Source organism: Lissotriton vulgaris, chromosome 12 (assembly GCF_964263255.1).
Source record: "Lissotriton vulgaris chromosome 12, aLisVul1.2, whole genome shotgun sequence".
NCBI classification, from domain to species: Eukaryota; Metazoa; Chordata; class Amphibia; order Caudata; family Salamandridae; genus Lissotriton; species Lissotriton vulgaris.
In genome coordinates, this window is record NC_141700.1 from 364,827,159 (window position 1) to 364,843,974 (window position 16,816).

Consider the following 16,816-nt stretch of genomic DNA (forward strand, 5'->3'; position numbering starts at 1 on the left):
TGATTATGCTCTTTGACCTCCCACTAACGTTGGCTGCTAGCTCTGGCAGTACCTCATGCCCCGTCAGTATTACGGGGTATGGGGGGGGGGGGTGAAGTGGGTGAGAGTTAGATAAAGCTTTCTACCCTAATATTAAAAGATAAGGTAGCGCTGTGAAAAATTGGTATCATTTAGCCTCAAATGGATCACTTTTGCTTTGGTTTCAATGTGTTGCTATCATTGTTGCTAACACCAAGAACGCCTTAGCCACCCTCATCAACAACAGCTCCAACAACAGCAAGGAACTCTTCAACATGGTCAAGGAGTTCACCAACCCTTCAGCAACAGAAAACAGCTTCACACCCTCCCAAGCTTCATGGGACACCCTCGCCAACATTTTTCACAACTACCAAGACTTTCCACTCGAAACCCCTGCAAAGGACAACATCAACTCCATCACGCCGAACGACGTACACCCACACCAGCTCACCTCACGGAGCATCCTCTCCGAGAAGGACACTGCGTCCATCATGAGATCCATCCACTCTGGAGCCCCAGCAGAACCCTACCTACACCATACTTTCAACCTTGGCAATCAACCCATCAGTAAAGAACTCACCAAGGTCCTTAACTCCTCAATCACCATGGCCCACTTCCCTCACAAATGGAAAAATGCCAACATGAAGCCACTGCTGAGGAAGTCATCCGCAGACCCAGAGGAACCTAAGAAATATCGACCTATCTCCCTGCTCCCTTTCTCTGCTAAGGTCATCAAGAAAGCCATCAACATTCAGCTCACCAGACATCTGGAGAACCACAACCTTCTGGATTCCTCCCAATCAGGCTTTAGAGAAAACCACAGCACAGAGATCTACCTAATCGCAGACAAAGATGACATCAGAATGATGTTGGGCCACGGGCAACAGCTGCACTCATCCACCTCGCCCTCTCAGCAGACTTCAACACCGTATCCCACCACAATCTGCTAAACAGACTCCACCAGACTGGCATCCAAGGAGCAGCCCCCAGGCAGATCACACCCTACCTCACATGAACACAGAAGGTTATCCTCCTGCCCTACTCCTCGCTCCCTGAGAACATCACCTGCGGTGTACCTCTAGGCTCATCCCTCAGCCCAACCCTTTTTAACGTATATGTGACACTCCTGGTAAACATCGTCAAGAGTCACAGACTTAACATCATCTCCTATGTGGACAGCACCCAACTCCTCTTCTCCTTGACTAACGACCCAACAACCACCAAGGACATGTTCCAAAGATACATGAAGAACATGGCCATCTGGATGAACAACAACAGTCTCAAACTCAACACTGACAAGACAGAAATACTCATCGTCTGGAAAGGCGAGGACACCCTCCGGAACATCGAATCGGGGCCACCTGAGCTAGGCTTGACCCCAATGAACATGCCCGAAACCTAGGCATCATCCTCAACAGTCAGCTCTCCATGTGACTCACTGCTTAGAGGAGGCAGACCTGGAAGCAGAGGTCAGCCCGGGACCAGGGTTCAATTCCCGGCTCTGCGGGGTCTAGAGTCCTAATATGTCCATGGACTCGACAATTCTCGCTCCGGTGCCTACTCGATTCACGGGTTCACACTCTGCGACTCTGGGCAATAGCTTGCTTAATCTCCACAACGGCCCCTCGCAGCGGGATGCCTGGCTTTCACCTTGCGGATACCCTGCCGGGGTTATCTCACAGGGGAATACCAGGACGGGTTCCCTAAGCAAGCGCTTAGAAACCCGTTGGTGATTTGCGCTATATAAATTCCTGCACATTTACATTTACATGAAGGAGCAGGTCAGCGCCATCTCCTCCGATGCTTCCTCAACCTCCAAATGCTCAGGAAGGTCTTCAGATGGTTTTCACCCAACACCAGCAAACAGTCAAACAAGCTCTCGTCACCAGTAGACTAGACCACGGCAACTCCCTCTACATTGGAACAACTGCCCAACTCATGACGAAATTCAAGACTATCCAGAACACTGTAGCCAGACTCACCCTCGACCTCCCCAGGCGGACTCACATCACCCCTCACCTCAGAAAGCTACACTGGCTACAGGTCGTGAAGAGATGCTAGTTCAAGTTACACCTACGATTACAAGGCACTACACAACGACGGACCGGTGTACCTCAACACTCAGTAAAGCTCCACCAAACTCAGCTCAGAATCCTGCTTCCTTGCAGCCACACGCCACATCTGCCAGATGAACAGTGGAGACTGCTCCTTCTCCCACCTGCACAAGAGGCACTTACATCAATTGGAGGCCCATGTAGTGAGTCCAGCTCCATTCTAGTGGAGAAGTCTAGCACACTGTCATTTTAGCAGTCCAAGTATAGTGCATCATCAGTATAGTGAAGGGGAAGTAGCCCATTCCATTCCTCTTTATCATTTGTGTGTTGAAGGGCCCTATTTGTTCTTATATACAGTCAGAATATGATCCGGAGAGAGAATGGACCCTCTGCTGGTAGTTGCGTTTCAGTAGAGGCCACAAGTTAAATCAGGCGCTTAAACAGGTTGTGTTTTTATGCTCTCAAAGCATGACCGGTGTACCTTGGGCTCACATTTGTTCAGGGTACTACATGGGCATACCACCAGTAGAGTCGGTAGAAACACAATGAATCGTGGAACTGGAGTGGGGCCTAGTAATGGGTCCCAAGGGAACAGATGGCATCAGGGGAGCAACTGCCAACAGTAATCTGACTGGCAGTGCCTGGAGCTTAAAGCCATACCAGAGATAGCCCGAATATCACCCAAAATTTGCAACAAGGCCTCCTTGAAGGTTGATATGTGCTGGAGGCGTGACGGGGAAGGAAACTTGGGGTTAACTGGGAGCAGTTAAGGATTGGTTCTGGGACCAAAGACTTTGAAAGGCTGCAATAGGCTCCTTGGCAAGCCCATACCTTGCTTTTGAGCTAGAGTGTGGAATGGTGATTTAGTGCCACTTCGTCTTTCTGTGTTTGTGCTTGTACTTTGACTTACCTGAAGATTTTGAGTGTGAAGTGGATCATTTGTGTGAAGAGCCACAGGACCAAAACTGAGCCTGCAACTTTGAGCAGGAGCATGCCTGTGCTTCGGGCAAAATATTTCCTTATGTTCAGTGAGGCATAACTTAGCCTAATGGTCCCAGATCACCATGAGGTGAATGAAGATACACCTCTCACACAAATTTTTTAATTGTTTTTATTCTTGCATTAAAGTCACAATTACAGACATGTATTCAGCATATTATCAGTAATACAGTGTATTCGTTCAGTGTCATGTACATAAATATCAAAAGTTGCAATTTTCCTTTTTACCTTTTTATCCTTCTCCTTTTTAGAACTTATTCAAACTCCCCCCTACCCCCTCCCCTTTCCCCCCTCCCTTAGCACTTACAGATCACACTATTATTTCTCGTTCTGGTAATGTCTCATGTTCTTAAATCACTATGATTGTCCTAACTGTCATCGCTCCTCCCCCTTCATTGTGAATGCAGCGTATCATGATAGCGGGTTCCGCATCCCGGCCTGCAAGCATACGAGTGGTCCCACACCGTGATCAAAACAAATGTGTTGTGGAAGACTTAGCTCGGGTATAGGTCTACTGGTATACTTTTCTACTGTGGATACTTACTCAAAGTGTGTCTTGGCGCATGTTTCGAACTCCTCTAGTATCGAGCACCAATCCAACGATATGTATGTTTTTCTGAGGCCCCTACGTTCCTCCCTTTGCAGTTCCAACCCTTCCGCCTTCCCCTACCTCATTACCTCTCCGTACCAGTTCTCAATGTCTGGCGGCCTGGCTGATTTCCATTTCATTGCTATCGCTCTTTTTGCTAACAACAGTGCTAGATCTATAAATCTAGTAGCAACACTCCTTTTCTTTTCTTTGTGACCCAGTCCCAGGATGCCGAACAGTAGTGACGTATAAGGCCTGCCCGGGGCGACCACCGTTAGAATCTCATGGATCGTTACCCAGTAATACCCTAGCTTGGGGCAGTCCCAGAACATATGCAAGAGGCCTGTGTCATCTATGTTACATCTGGGGCATTTATCCTCTGTCTCTGGGAACATTGCATGCAGTCTGTGGGGGGTTAGGTAGGCCCTACGGACTATCATTAGCTGGATAAATTTGAACTTTGGATTGCGCGCCTTTTTTTGGGGGAATTTCAGAACCTTTTCCCATTCTTTGTCCCTGAGACCTCTGCCTGCGTCTCCTTCCCAACGTGCACGGAGGGGCTGCAATGACACCGCCCTGTCTGTTCTAATACAGTTGGTCAGCCATTTCGTCAGGTGCCTACTCGTCCCCATTAGGTATTGCACTGTGAGCAATGTGTTCGTAACCGTTTCTACGCCGTCTCGTGCCCAGTGTGTGGTTATGTAATGTGTTATCTGCGCGTGTGTGAGAAACAACGTCCTCAGGGTCTGGTGCAACCGGGCAAAGTCTGCGTTTGTCAAAAGGCTTCCCTCCAAGAAAAAATCCCAAATGTGCATAACTCCTGCATCGTGCCATGGTCTCAGCCTATGATCCGTGAGCGTGCCAGTCCCTAGGGGGATTCCCAGTAATGGTATTGTGGGCGCGTATGATGAATGTTTATTAGTGTATTTGACCGCCGTCCTCCAGTGTTTAATCGCTAGCCGGAGCAAAGGTGGGGTGGAGTCCGGTATCTTGGCGTGTGGAAGTAGCAAGCGATGTATATCTCCCCTTTTCCTGTCGGCCTCAGACATATTCAGTTCGTGGAAGTTACGCCCTGCTAGCCAGTAAGCAAGCCACTGAAGCTGGCATGCATAGCTATATGCAATCAGGTCTGGTACCCCCATACCGCCCTTATCCGTTGGTAGTTGTAATTTAACTAGCCTGATGCGTCTCCTGCCCGAACCCCATACCAGTTCCGTCAAGACCATGTTTAGAGTTTTAAAAAAGGGCATGGGTATCTGTATCGGTATGTTCGTGAAATAATATATCAGTCTGGGTAGTACCACCATTTTTGAGATCGTTACTCTACCCGCCACTGAGAGCGGAAGTGTGTTCCAGAAGTGTACTTGCGTCTTCAGGGTGCTAAGGGCTTTACCTAGATTGCCCTCCAGTAGATCCTGCGTTTGCCTGTATATCTGTATACCTGAGTATTTGAAGGTCACTGGCGCCACCTGGAAGCTGTACGGTATAAACTGTATGCGCGAGTCCTCTAGAGACCTATGAAAACAGTACCCGTAGGATTTGGTTTCATTGATCATGAGGCCTGATAGACCTCGGAAATCGTTGAAGATCTCTGGCAGTGGAGTTAGCGGGCTCGTCATATCTTTGAGGAATAATAATATGTTATACGCATAGGCGGAAATGACATGATGGGCATTAAGTCTGGCTAGCCCCGCGTCAGCTGCCAGGGTTCGTATCTTTATTAATAGAGGCTCTAAGGTGAGTATAAAGAGCAAGGGCGATAGTGAGCAGCCTTGTCGAGTACCCTTCACTATTTCAAACCTCTTCAGAAATACATTTGTTGGTTCGAACACGTGCTGTGGGCTTGCGATACAGTAATTTCTCCCATGCTATGTATTCTGGCGGTATACCGAATTTGCCCATTACCGCGAACATGTAATCCCATCTCAGGGAGTCAAAGGCCTGTCTGAGGTCCAGGGAGATACACCCCTCATTGTCTCCTCCCATACCATCTTGTGTCATTAACTGGCTCAGTTTCCTTAGATTCAGTGCGGTGCTCCTACCCGGTACAAATCCACACTGGTCTGGGTGTATCATGTCTGTGATGCATTGGGAGAGTCGGGTCGCTAGTAGTTCACTGAGGATTTTGTAGTCCGTGTTTAATAAGGACAGTGGCCTATAGTTCTCCAGCTGTAGGGTGTCCCTACCCGGCTTCAACAGGGATACTATCAGTGCTTGCAGAGTCGTTCCTGGCAGGGCATTACCTCCCAGGGCTTCCCTGTAGAGCGTATGTAATCTGGGGGCCAGAGTGTCAATATACGTCAGGTAAAATTCAGCCGGTAAACCGTCTGACCTGGGAGCTTTGTTTCTTGGTAGCGCTTTTATGGCCTGTCTGATTTCTGCTAATGTTATAGGCTTCGGAAGCTCGGTCCGTTGTGTAGGTGTTAATTGTGGGATGAGTATGTCTATAAGGAAGTACTCTAAGTCCTGTTCCGAGAGCGGGGCGTGTGGGCTGTATAGGTCAGTGTAATAAGTTTTGAACGTATTATTTATATCTATTTGAGTTCGTATTATCGCCCCGCTTTGGTCTTTCACCTCCGTTATAGGAGCGCACTCCGGGGCATTGCGTGTTAATCGTGCCAGTAGTGGGCCCGCCCTATCGGCCTGCGTGTGTTGTCTGTTTGTATATTCCCTGTAATCTATCACCATTAATTCCTCTAACAGTTCCGCATGTTGAATATGGGCATCTTGGAGTTGAGTGAGGTTGTCATCCATGCCAGCAGCTTCGCTTTCGAGCATCGCCAGGCTACCCTCCACTGTCTTAAGTTTCTCCAACACCATATGCTTGACTCCCACTTTTGTGCCCATCGCTACCCCGCGCACAGTCGCCTTAAATGCGTCCCACTCAGTTTGTCTGGAACTGGCCGCGTTTTCATTTTCGTCAAAGTACTTTGTGCTGGCATCTAGTAAAGCGGATCTAAAGACCGAGTCTTCCAACAATCCTGGCGATAAACGCCACGTTGGTATTGGGGTAGGAAGTCTCCCCTATTGTATCGTTAGTTCCACTGGATTGTGGTCCGACAGTGTCTTACCCATATGCATTACTGATGTGATGGACCCAGTCAACGCCTGAGAACAGAATATACGGTCAATTCTAGAGTGTAATTTGTGGGGTGGAGAATAGAACGTGTACTCCCTATTAGCCGTGTTTATTATCCTCCATGTGTCATCTAGTTCCCAGCCGTCTGCCCAGGACGCTAGCGCCTCAGCTTGTCTTCTGCCGTCTGTTGCATGCAGTGGGGGGTGTGACCTATCAAGTGTAAGATATAGTACCGCATTGCAGTCCCCTCCTACCACCCAGTCGTGTGCTGGCCATCCCAATAACACTACACTAAGATCATTAAAAAACTTTGATTGTTCCGAGTTGGGTGCGTATATACATCCCAGGACTATGCATAAGCCATCTAGTATCCCTCGTATGAACACAAATCGCCCTTCCTTGTCCACCTTTTGCTCTAAGATTTTGAATGGGACAGTATTCCTAATCCAAATAGCCGCCCCTCTGGAGAACGCTGAGTATTCCGTGGCATATAATTGGCCCCTCCATTTCCATAGCAATTTAGTTCCTTCCTCTCTATTCAAGTGTGTCTTTTGTGCACTGAGCCCAGGCCTCTCACATTCCAGGTGCAGATCTTATAATTGTTAGGAGTCGACATGACGAAGAGTATTCCTCCCGTGAGACATAACCCTACATGACATCTTGCTGTACAGTGTAAGTGCTACATTTGTGCTGAACTCCCCAACCTTAAGGTCCCTCCCCTTAATCTGTGGAGGACCAAACCAGAGTACCCAACTGGGGTATAAACAGAACGCAATTGTGCCTTCGCCTGGGGGGGTGCCCCCAGTCGCTGTCTTCTAGCAGTTATCTACCAAAAGTCTCACCTGCGTAACACCCCATTATCAATGTGTGTCTTGGTACCGTTCCCCTCCCTCCAATCAGTCAAGTAGGTGCATGGCTACTTTACCAAACTGCATCTGCATCACCATTGTTCAGAGGTCTTCCGCTATCTGAGCCGTGATATGTGAGAACAATTGTAAGCTAGCGTCTGTGTCACATGCTGCCGTGTGCGAGCTGGCTTGACTGGTCGTGTCCATGTCGTTATTCGCATCATGCACTGCCAGTGCGTTGGTCGTCAGTAGTGCTATTTCTATTGAGCTCCCTTCACCTGACGGGTCATGTCAGCCAGGCTGCGAGACCTCCACCTCCGCCGTTCTTTGTTGGTCCGAGTGTGTGCTTGGAGTGTCCGGTGGTTGTTTATTCAGTCCTTTCGGCCGATTACCTTGAGACGGGGGCGGTGTGAGTGACACCTCCATCCATTCTGAGGCCTCCTCAGGGGTGTCAAAGAAATAAGTCTTGCGGTCATGGATAATTATGAGGCGTGCTGGGAAGAAGAGTGCATATTTCATGTTACGATCCCTTAGAGCCTGTTTTACTTTCCAAAAGGATGCCCAGGCTTTCTGTACTGCTTGGGTAAAATCCGGGTATATGGAGATTGTTCTGTTCTCATATTTTATTGGAGCGCTCTCTCTCGCAGTCTTTAATATTGCATCCCGGTCCTTGAAATGTAAGAGTCGTGCTATTAGCGGACATGGGGGGGCTCCTGGTCTCGGCGGTCTTGGGGGCACCCTGTGGGCTCTCTCTACACTGTACATCTGGGTGAGTTCCTCAGGGTTCATGATTGTCCTCAGCCATTCTTCCACAAATCGAGTCGGATTTGCCCCCTCACTGCGTTCCGGCACACCCAAAATGCGTATATTGTTGCGACACGAGCGCCCCTCAGCATCATCCACCCTCTCCCGCAAGCCTTTGATTTGTCTCTCCAGTTCCTCCAGCCTTGTGGAGTGTTCAGTCTGCTGGGGGACCAGATCAGCTAGGGCGAGTTTGTGTTCAGCTACTCTTTCTGCCAGTTTCTTGTGATCGTCCTTCAACAGAGAGAGGCCCGTTGACATCGTGTCCATCCTTGTTTCGATTGCTTCTCTGGAGGCTCTGATTTCTGTGAGAATAAGGTCCAGCTTGGCGTCCTGCGCCTGCATGCCTGTCGGAGGGATTACGTCCTCATTTGAGGAGGCCAGGGGATCTTCCGAAACAGAGGAGTGCACAACAGTGTGAGACACTGGGTCGGGCTGACGGAGCCTGTTCCGCCCCATTTTTCACCTTGTCTTCTCACCCTATGTACAGTCTCCTTGTCGCGTATTCCCACTACGCCTCCGGTTAATGTCCTCACTGTGCGCACTCTCGCACTCGTTCGGGATTAAGGCAGCGCTACCGCACTCTTCAGCAGGTCGTCCGCTGCGCAGGCAGGCGTTCATGCCCTTACTTAATACTCCCTAGGGTGCTTACAGTTGTTAATGTGGCAGCGCCTTTGGGATGCCTCCAGTACCTTCAAGGGACACGCTGTAATCGCAGTGCCCCACTCTTAGTCATGCAGCAGAATAAGGTCTGCACCTCCTCCGCTGTCTGGTTGTGAGCAAGCCACCAGGGTCCTGTTTTTCTAATCCCCTTATGTAAATTCGGCACTGGCCTGTATGCAGGGTGCTCTTCCTACCGATCTGTTTGTTCCACGTTTCGGGCCCAGTGCGTACACTTACTCGCTGTGTCGAGAGGCCTCATCGGCTGTCATCAATGGAAAAGAGAGTAGAGGGGGGGGAGAAGCGTTCTGCCCACACCGGTCCCACTTGTCCTGATCAGCGAGTGACTTTGCGGGTGTATTTTATATGGGGGTTACAGTTCTGCCAATCGCCCACTAAGTTGCGCCGTGAGTCTCCTGCGTCCAGTATCGGTGTAGTCCCCCCGTCCACCATGGGGCAAATGGCCGCCGTCCCTGTCCGTGGGCGTATCTTGATCGGGTGCTCCGGTGTGCTCTCTCTATGGTCACCGGGCCTTATGCCCTATCTTATGGCGTGGCGCTGTTTCCCTTGTCGTGGGCAGGGGCCTGGATGTATCGCCCCTCGGGGATTCGCGCACCTCTTTGCCGTGCCTCCGACGCCGAGTTTCCCCGCTCCACCAGTGCTGGCGGCCCCCCGCTGTTCGACTGTGTGTCAGAGTGATCGTTGCCCCTCAATGGCTGATTTAATTATGTGGGGCCCTTACTTCAACGCCCACAATGTCCCGGCAGGAACTCCCGCTTACTTTCTGTTAAGGGGTGCGTGGGCCCCCGCTTCTCCCGCCTCTGATTCACTTCCGGTCCGCTGTCTCCTCCACTGTGGGCCGGGGATGTCCTTTTGCCTCCAGGCCTCACCGCCGCTCCTGAGCGGGTTGTTCGTTAGGCAACTCCCGAAGACCGGAGGTTCCTCCACGCTCTGCCGGCAGATGCCTCTTGCCAGGTACGTTCAGGGGTAGGGTTCTGGTACCAAGTTTGTCAGGATAAATAGCGAAAATCGGGGGGTTTTAGACGGAGCTAGCTCAGCTCACGTCTTGCATGCTCGGCAGCTAGCCTGCTTGATGCAAACTAGGCATGACATGAAGCCTGCCAGTTTTGGATGGGACATTGTTCCATGGTGCACTAATAATTTATAAAATACGAGAAAAAGTTGGAAGCAGAGCTTCAGATCAGAAAGAAACTAACATCAGCGCGCATGGGTGGAGCTTATATGTTGTTCTCCGATTCCCGGGGGCAGTGTGAAGCCCATGTGCAACTGCACAATGCCACCTGCCAGTGAGCAGAAGAGCTGCTGCAGAAATTCTAAATGTGAGGAATGTGTGGTTAGAAGGATACACCCAAAAACTTTTTTTATTACATTTTTTCACATCCCTTCGCCTAGAACCACTGGTAAGTAAGAAACAAACTTTAAAAAAAACTAAACATATCTTCAAATTCGCCCATGAAAGAAGAAAAGAAAAAAAAACATAACAGTTCTACCTCGTAGTGTCCCATTCTCTCAACACAGAACAAATAATTTATTGATTGAGGGATCTGCATACCTACAAATCAATATTGTACTGTTGGAAATCCTTAAAGTCTCTAACAAAGAACATGAGATTTCTCAGTTGGAATTATCTCTAACACCTTAAAAAAACTAGAAGGTTAGGTAGCAGAATATCATCAACACGGTATCATGTGCCTGAAATATATTGAAAGTTGGAGCAAAATGATACTCCGAGTCGGAGACATTGTATCAGGCACATACCTCCTGTTATTGACCAAAATTGGATTACTTCAATGAGCGCATTGCAACATTCCACAAAACGACTAGAAGACTAACCACTTGGTTAGTCTCTGACATCACCTAAACATATGCAAGTTTTGCTATGAATTGGAAAAGATCTACTGAACTGGTTAGTTTCTTGTGAATTGAGAGCCTTGATGAAGCTCCAAGAGGGAAAAGAAACATGTTGACTGGGCTAACAACGATTTTACCAATGATGCATTCTCCAAAAGAGTGTTTTTATCTATGACAGACAAAGAGACTGTGGTGGGATTCTTTTACACAAAAATTACTAAATTAAAAAGAAATATGGCATTGCTACTATGGGGTTAATTGCAGTGCATTTTGTGTAGTACAATATATATTACTGTGCTTATGCATATTAAAATTGGGGTATTTAGGTGGCTAAACCTTGGATGGTTAAGCACCTGGCATTTACCAATACCAATTGATGCATATGCAATGTGATGTGATTTTGCCACTGCCAACTTTTCTGTTTTGGTTGATAACTACTGTAAAATCAGTTCATAGATACTTCAGGACCAGTGACCAGTTTATTACTGAGGCAGCTGAGGGTAAGTTTTTCTATGGCAAGGAGTGCCAAGACAGCTTCGTTCAACCTCTCAGCTCCTAGCCCATATACCTCGCTTTCGTCTTCAAAGGATGGGTGGCAGCTCCCTTGCTTTCAGAGCTGCTTCGGCCTGGAATTCGCTTTCATTTGGTCTTCACAGCACCCAGGACCCCACTCTTTTAAAAAAACGACTGAAAACGTTCCTCTTCATTTAACCTGCCACTCTTCACTGCCTGGAGTATCAGTGCGCACTACAAGCTCCAATAACATAACATAAAATAACATATGAGGTGCAGATAATCTTGTGTGTCCAGTGGCCCTTATTTCTCCCAATGTGAAGCCACTGTCTGTTTAGCCAAACACAGTTTCAAAGAGCTCTATTTACCTCGTCATAATGGCACAGGAACACAAGATGACTTGAAAAAGGGAACAGCAGCACTATTTCAGAAACCTGGGCAATATAATTGAGAACATAGAGTCAGTCGCAGCCAGCACTGAAGCCCGGTAGGAGCGAACCTTCAAACCTAATAAACTAAAGCACCCATAATTTATCCACCACCTGTCAGCGGTTTCTTTTATTCGGTTTGGGGAGTTTAACAGGAAAATGCTCTTTTAGATATAGCCTCCTTTCCCTCTAAATAACTAGCTTCTTTATGCACACGTAAATAACTCTTTTCTAGATAGTTTGCTATGAGGGCTCTCCTTTGGTCCGTTTCTCATCTTCTCTGTCCTTGAGGCCCCCCTTGGATCCATGTTGCTGCAGGTGAGAAACGACTGATTTAAACAATGAACACTAGACCTAGATTTTAAACTCTTCTGAACCAGTCTTGCCAGTCAGCAAGGAGCAGGGCAATGGAATGGTAAGACATCAGTGAGACAATTATTAATGATGATGCAGCTCTTAGTTCCAGTTTTCATGATTTTTACCCTGATCTTCATAGGTCCAGGAATTGGTTCTCTCATATAACAGTTGACGGCTACTTGAACGAGATGCATCTCCCTGGTACTAGACTAAGTTTTAAGTGCTGACTTGGGCAAGTTCGTTATGCAGGCAGGTTGGTGCTACTGGGGCTTTCAGGTGTTAAAGATCTATGCTCTAAGGGACTCCTTCTATAACAACTACAAATTATGTGTTGACTTGTTAGATCTCACATTATTGTGGTGAATATCGAGGGCTGGGTGCTTGGTCACCTCCCCACAATTGTGCGGAAGCAAACAGAGTTCTTCTGCTCAACCCGGATACACCTTATGACAATTGTGGCTGCTGGAGGCCTCTATCCATACTTAGCTCCAACAATAGTATTTTGGTCAGTGTGAATTCGACAACACTACACACACATCTCTGGGTTGGTCCTTTGTGATAATTCTGACTTTGTTACAGCTGCACAGTTAAAATGCTTTCAATTCCCTAGAGTGGAGCTATTCATGGAAGTCAATAGGAAGTTGTTTTTAGGATGCCAATGATACTGATGATGCAGTGTCATGCTCACTCTGTGCAGGTGTTCTTACTAATGTTATTCTTTTCCCATTGACTGGGCTGGGGCAGCATATGAGAAAGTGTGTGAGCGGCTAAACAGAGGGAGTGCCACAAGGGCATGTGTGAGATCCTAGGGGGTCAACCACTTTATGTGCAGAGGAGATGAGATGCTTCAGGTTATGAAAGACCCTGATGTCAATGTCCCTTGACCATCGCAGATGTTGCAGCATTTCCCTATGTTTCTGGGTGTGAGGTGAACTCGAGTAAATCCAAGCTTTTCCATTGACCCAGCGCCTTTGCCACTTATTAGGAAGATGTCACTCTGTTCATGGCCCTCCCAGTCATCCTCTCTGCATTGGATATGGGCTGATTGCTTCCTTGTGTGAGCCACTTCTATGGGGGCCTTGGTGTGGTTGGAAAGCACTGGATGTTTTGTACAAACATTATTTGTAAGGGGTTTTGTGTACCAGACCAACAATTGCATTAAGTGGTCTTAGTGCATTATACTATGTCTTGGTTTGTAAGTCACAGCCCCCACATGTGGACAGAATGTTTTACAACTCAGCCAAATTCACTGAGCACCTTTCTTGAAATACTCCTGTAGGCATCATTGAAAAGGCTTTAACCTGACAGCTACTGTCCGATGGGCCCATAGACTGACTGGAGATAGACTGCTGCCTGGGTAACCATACTAGATCTTTTTCTCTCACAGCCTGGGTTTTGGTCCTCCATGGGTATTGATTCAACATTTGATAAATATTGTCTGTAAGGATGCAAAAGGCCTTGTGGACCATTGCTTGGTGGAATTGATGGATGGAGACAAGGCTCCTTTTATTAAAATAGTTGGTTCATATACACAAAGCATGCACTAATGTCATAGGATGAGGGCTGCTTCCATTAAATGTTGCCCTGACTTCCCAAGGCTTCCACCCAAACTTATAGTACCTCAGAATATGACTAAGGGTGTCAACTGTAAGGTGTGGTTTTACTATTTTATTTCAAGGCATAAGAGAGTCAGCTAGTTGTCAACGTTAAGGCAAGACGACTTTGGAAGCTGCATCTGAGTCAGAATATCTCCAATGAGATTTGAAAGTCGGTGCTAAGCATTACAAGTAATAGATCCAGAGATACTGGACTCAGGGTGACACTACACACATACAATCGCAAACTATGCAACACACCTGCCAGACTTGATTAAATGAATCCCTCTTTTTTTCAGATTCCTGCTGTAAATGTGGATTTGCCTTAGCTTATTTGTTGCACCTTACTTGGCACTATACTCCGCTGCTCTCCTTTTGGGTCACCGTGGCTGGACTACTGTTAATGGGAATTAATATCCAGGTGGAATCCTGACTGATTTACTTTTTGCTGGAGTATGTAGGCACAGCACACATATACTAACCACCATGATCACCAACCACCGACTTTCACAATGTTGGACGTCCAGTTGTAATAGCATTTGGGATGTATATCGTAAATTATAAATTGCATTCATAAGCAGAAATTGGGATTTTACCTCATGAGCATCGATTATGAAATCCTTTTCTCTCACCATGTCCTCATAAGCCAGCATTAGTGGAGATAAATATTTCATGTCCAACTGGAGAAGAAACGTAGTTTTAATTATTTCCCGAAATAGAGATTTTCAATACAGAAAAAAATCAGCAGCAGGTTTAAACAATATAGCATTATCTAACAGATCTTTGCACTGAACAAAATCTCCTAAAATTTAAGAAGCCCCTCAAAAAACACTTCTACAATGTGCATCACATATAACATGCTAGTCTAAAAAAAAACATATTTACGGTTTTCATCTGTCAAATAGCTGTAACCCTACTTCATGACCCCGATGACGCCTTCCCTAAAAGCTAGGAAGTGATCCCTGAGCTGCACTAGCACAGTGTACAATAAATAAACAAGTAAGAACAGTTTGGTAACACCGTAAACTTGGATGGCAGATATTATACACATGTAGACTACATACATTGCTGTGTGTATGACACAACTGGTTCCTCATTGTCTTTATTATAAATTAAAACGTTGTAAATGTCCCAGTGGACCATTACTCAGTGCACAAAGTCATTTTCATACGGTTGTACAGGCATTATTTCCTGTACTGAGTTCCTAAGATCATCGAAAGGATTAAAACAGTGTAGCTAGGTTTATTCAATGAACTTGAACCCTCAACTAATGAAGTGGCATCAACAACAAATAGTTGTGAATAGTCAAATTGACACATAACTATTGTCCTATCTCTAGGTTACCATTACAGCCTAAAATAGTGGAAAAACGTATTAATACAAAACTGACAATGTTCATTCAGGAAAATCAACTGCTAGATCCCTCCCAATTCGACTTTAGGGCCGAACATAGCACAGAGAAGGCCTTAATAAAGGCCACGGATGAACTGTGAACTATCTTGGATAAAGGAGGCTCTGCAGCACTTATTATGCACTTATTAACCTGTCGGTGGCTTTTGACACAGTTGATCATGTTACACTCGTTAGTCGCCTTAAAAACGGGGCATTGCTGACTCTTGCCCTACTTCAATCGTTCCTAACGTACAGAAGTCATTAAGTCTTGTTGGAGAAATTCTCCTCTGTGTCCTTCTCTCTTCCGTGCGGGGTACCTCACGGATCTTCCCTTTGCCCCCTGCTCTTCATTGTTTATGTTACAGAACAGGCTTCCCTGATTAGATCCTTTGGGTTCTCCCCCACATCATACACGAACAATTTGCAAGTCGGCCTCTAACAATATGAAAGTCACCATCTCTCAGTTTCACAACTGTATGAGAGCAGTTAGTGAATGGATGGGTATGCACTGCCTCAAACTAAACTCAGAGAAAATGGAGGTGATACTCTACGGCATGGGTACTCACAAACTTTCTCTCGGGGGCCAAATTTACATTGTGGTTTGTGTCTGAGGGCCGCACCGGTGGGGGAGGGGGCAGTGGGCGGGGCTAGAGCAACAAAAAAACTGTGACCGTGAGGTTGAACACAGGTCCCTGCAGCGGACGCCTTCGTCCACTGAGCCACCAGACCCGGCACACACACATCTCCCTCCCTCTCTCTCTCTCCCTCTCTCTGTCTCCCTCCCTCTATCTCTCTCTCTCTCTCCCTCCCTGTCTCCCTCTGTCTCACTCACTCTGACTGTCTCACTCCCTCTTACTCCCTCCCTCTCTCTCTCCCTATCTCTCCCTCACTCTGACTGTCTCACTCCCTCTCCCTATCTCCTTCGCTCTCCTTCCCTCTCCCTCCCTCTCCTACCTCCATCTCCCTTCCCTCTCCTTTCATCTCCTTTCCTCCGTCACCCTCACTCCCCTTCCCCCTCACTCCCCTTCCCCCTCATCCCCCTCTCCCTTCCTCACTCCCCTTCCCTCACTCCCTCCCTCCCCTTCCCTCATTCCCTCCCTCCTTCACTCCCCTTCCCTCATTCCCTGCCTCCCCTTCCCTCACTCCCCTTCCCTCACTCCCCTTCCCTCACTCCCCTTCCCTCACTCCCGGCCTCCCCTTCCCTCACTCCCACCCTTACTCACTTCCTGCCTCCCCTTCCCTCACTCCCCTTCCCTCACTCCCTGCCTCCCCTTCCCTCACTCCCTGCCTCTCTTCCCTCACTCCCCTTCCCTCACTCCGTTTCCCTCACTCCCTTTCCCTCACTCACCTTCCCTCACTCCCTTTCCCTCACTCCCTTTCCCTCACTCCCTTTCCCTCACTCCCTTTCCCTCACTCACCTTCCCTCACTCACCTTCCCTCACTCCCTTTCCCTCACTCCCTTTCCGTCACTCCCTTTCCCTCACTCCCTTTCCCTCACTCCCTTTCCCTATGCCTTCACTCTCCCACGAAATGTCTCTTGCTGTCGAGAATCCCTCCCCATCCAGGACATAGTTCTTTCTCGCTGTTGCCCTTCCTGTGAGGGTCTTCGGA

The 16,816-nt window shown here is 47.7% G+C and overlaps 1 protein-coding gene across 2 annotated transcripts in view; it reads right to left on the reverse strand.

Moving 5' to 3' along the window:
- CEP89 (centrosomal protein 89) overlaps positions 1-16,816 on the reverse strand; it is a 1,308,678-nt gene that overhangs the window by 684,931 nt on the left and 606,931 nt on the right. For both annotated transcript variants that reach the window (XM_086945134.1, XM_086945133.1), the window contains exon 11: positions 14,410-14,493. In XM_086945134.1, coding sequence (XP_086801260.1) covers positions 14,410-14,493 — 84 coding nt within the window. The remainder of the gene's footprint in view (positions 1-14,409; positions 14,494-16,816) is intronic.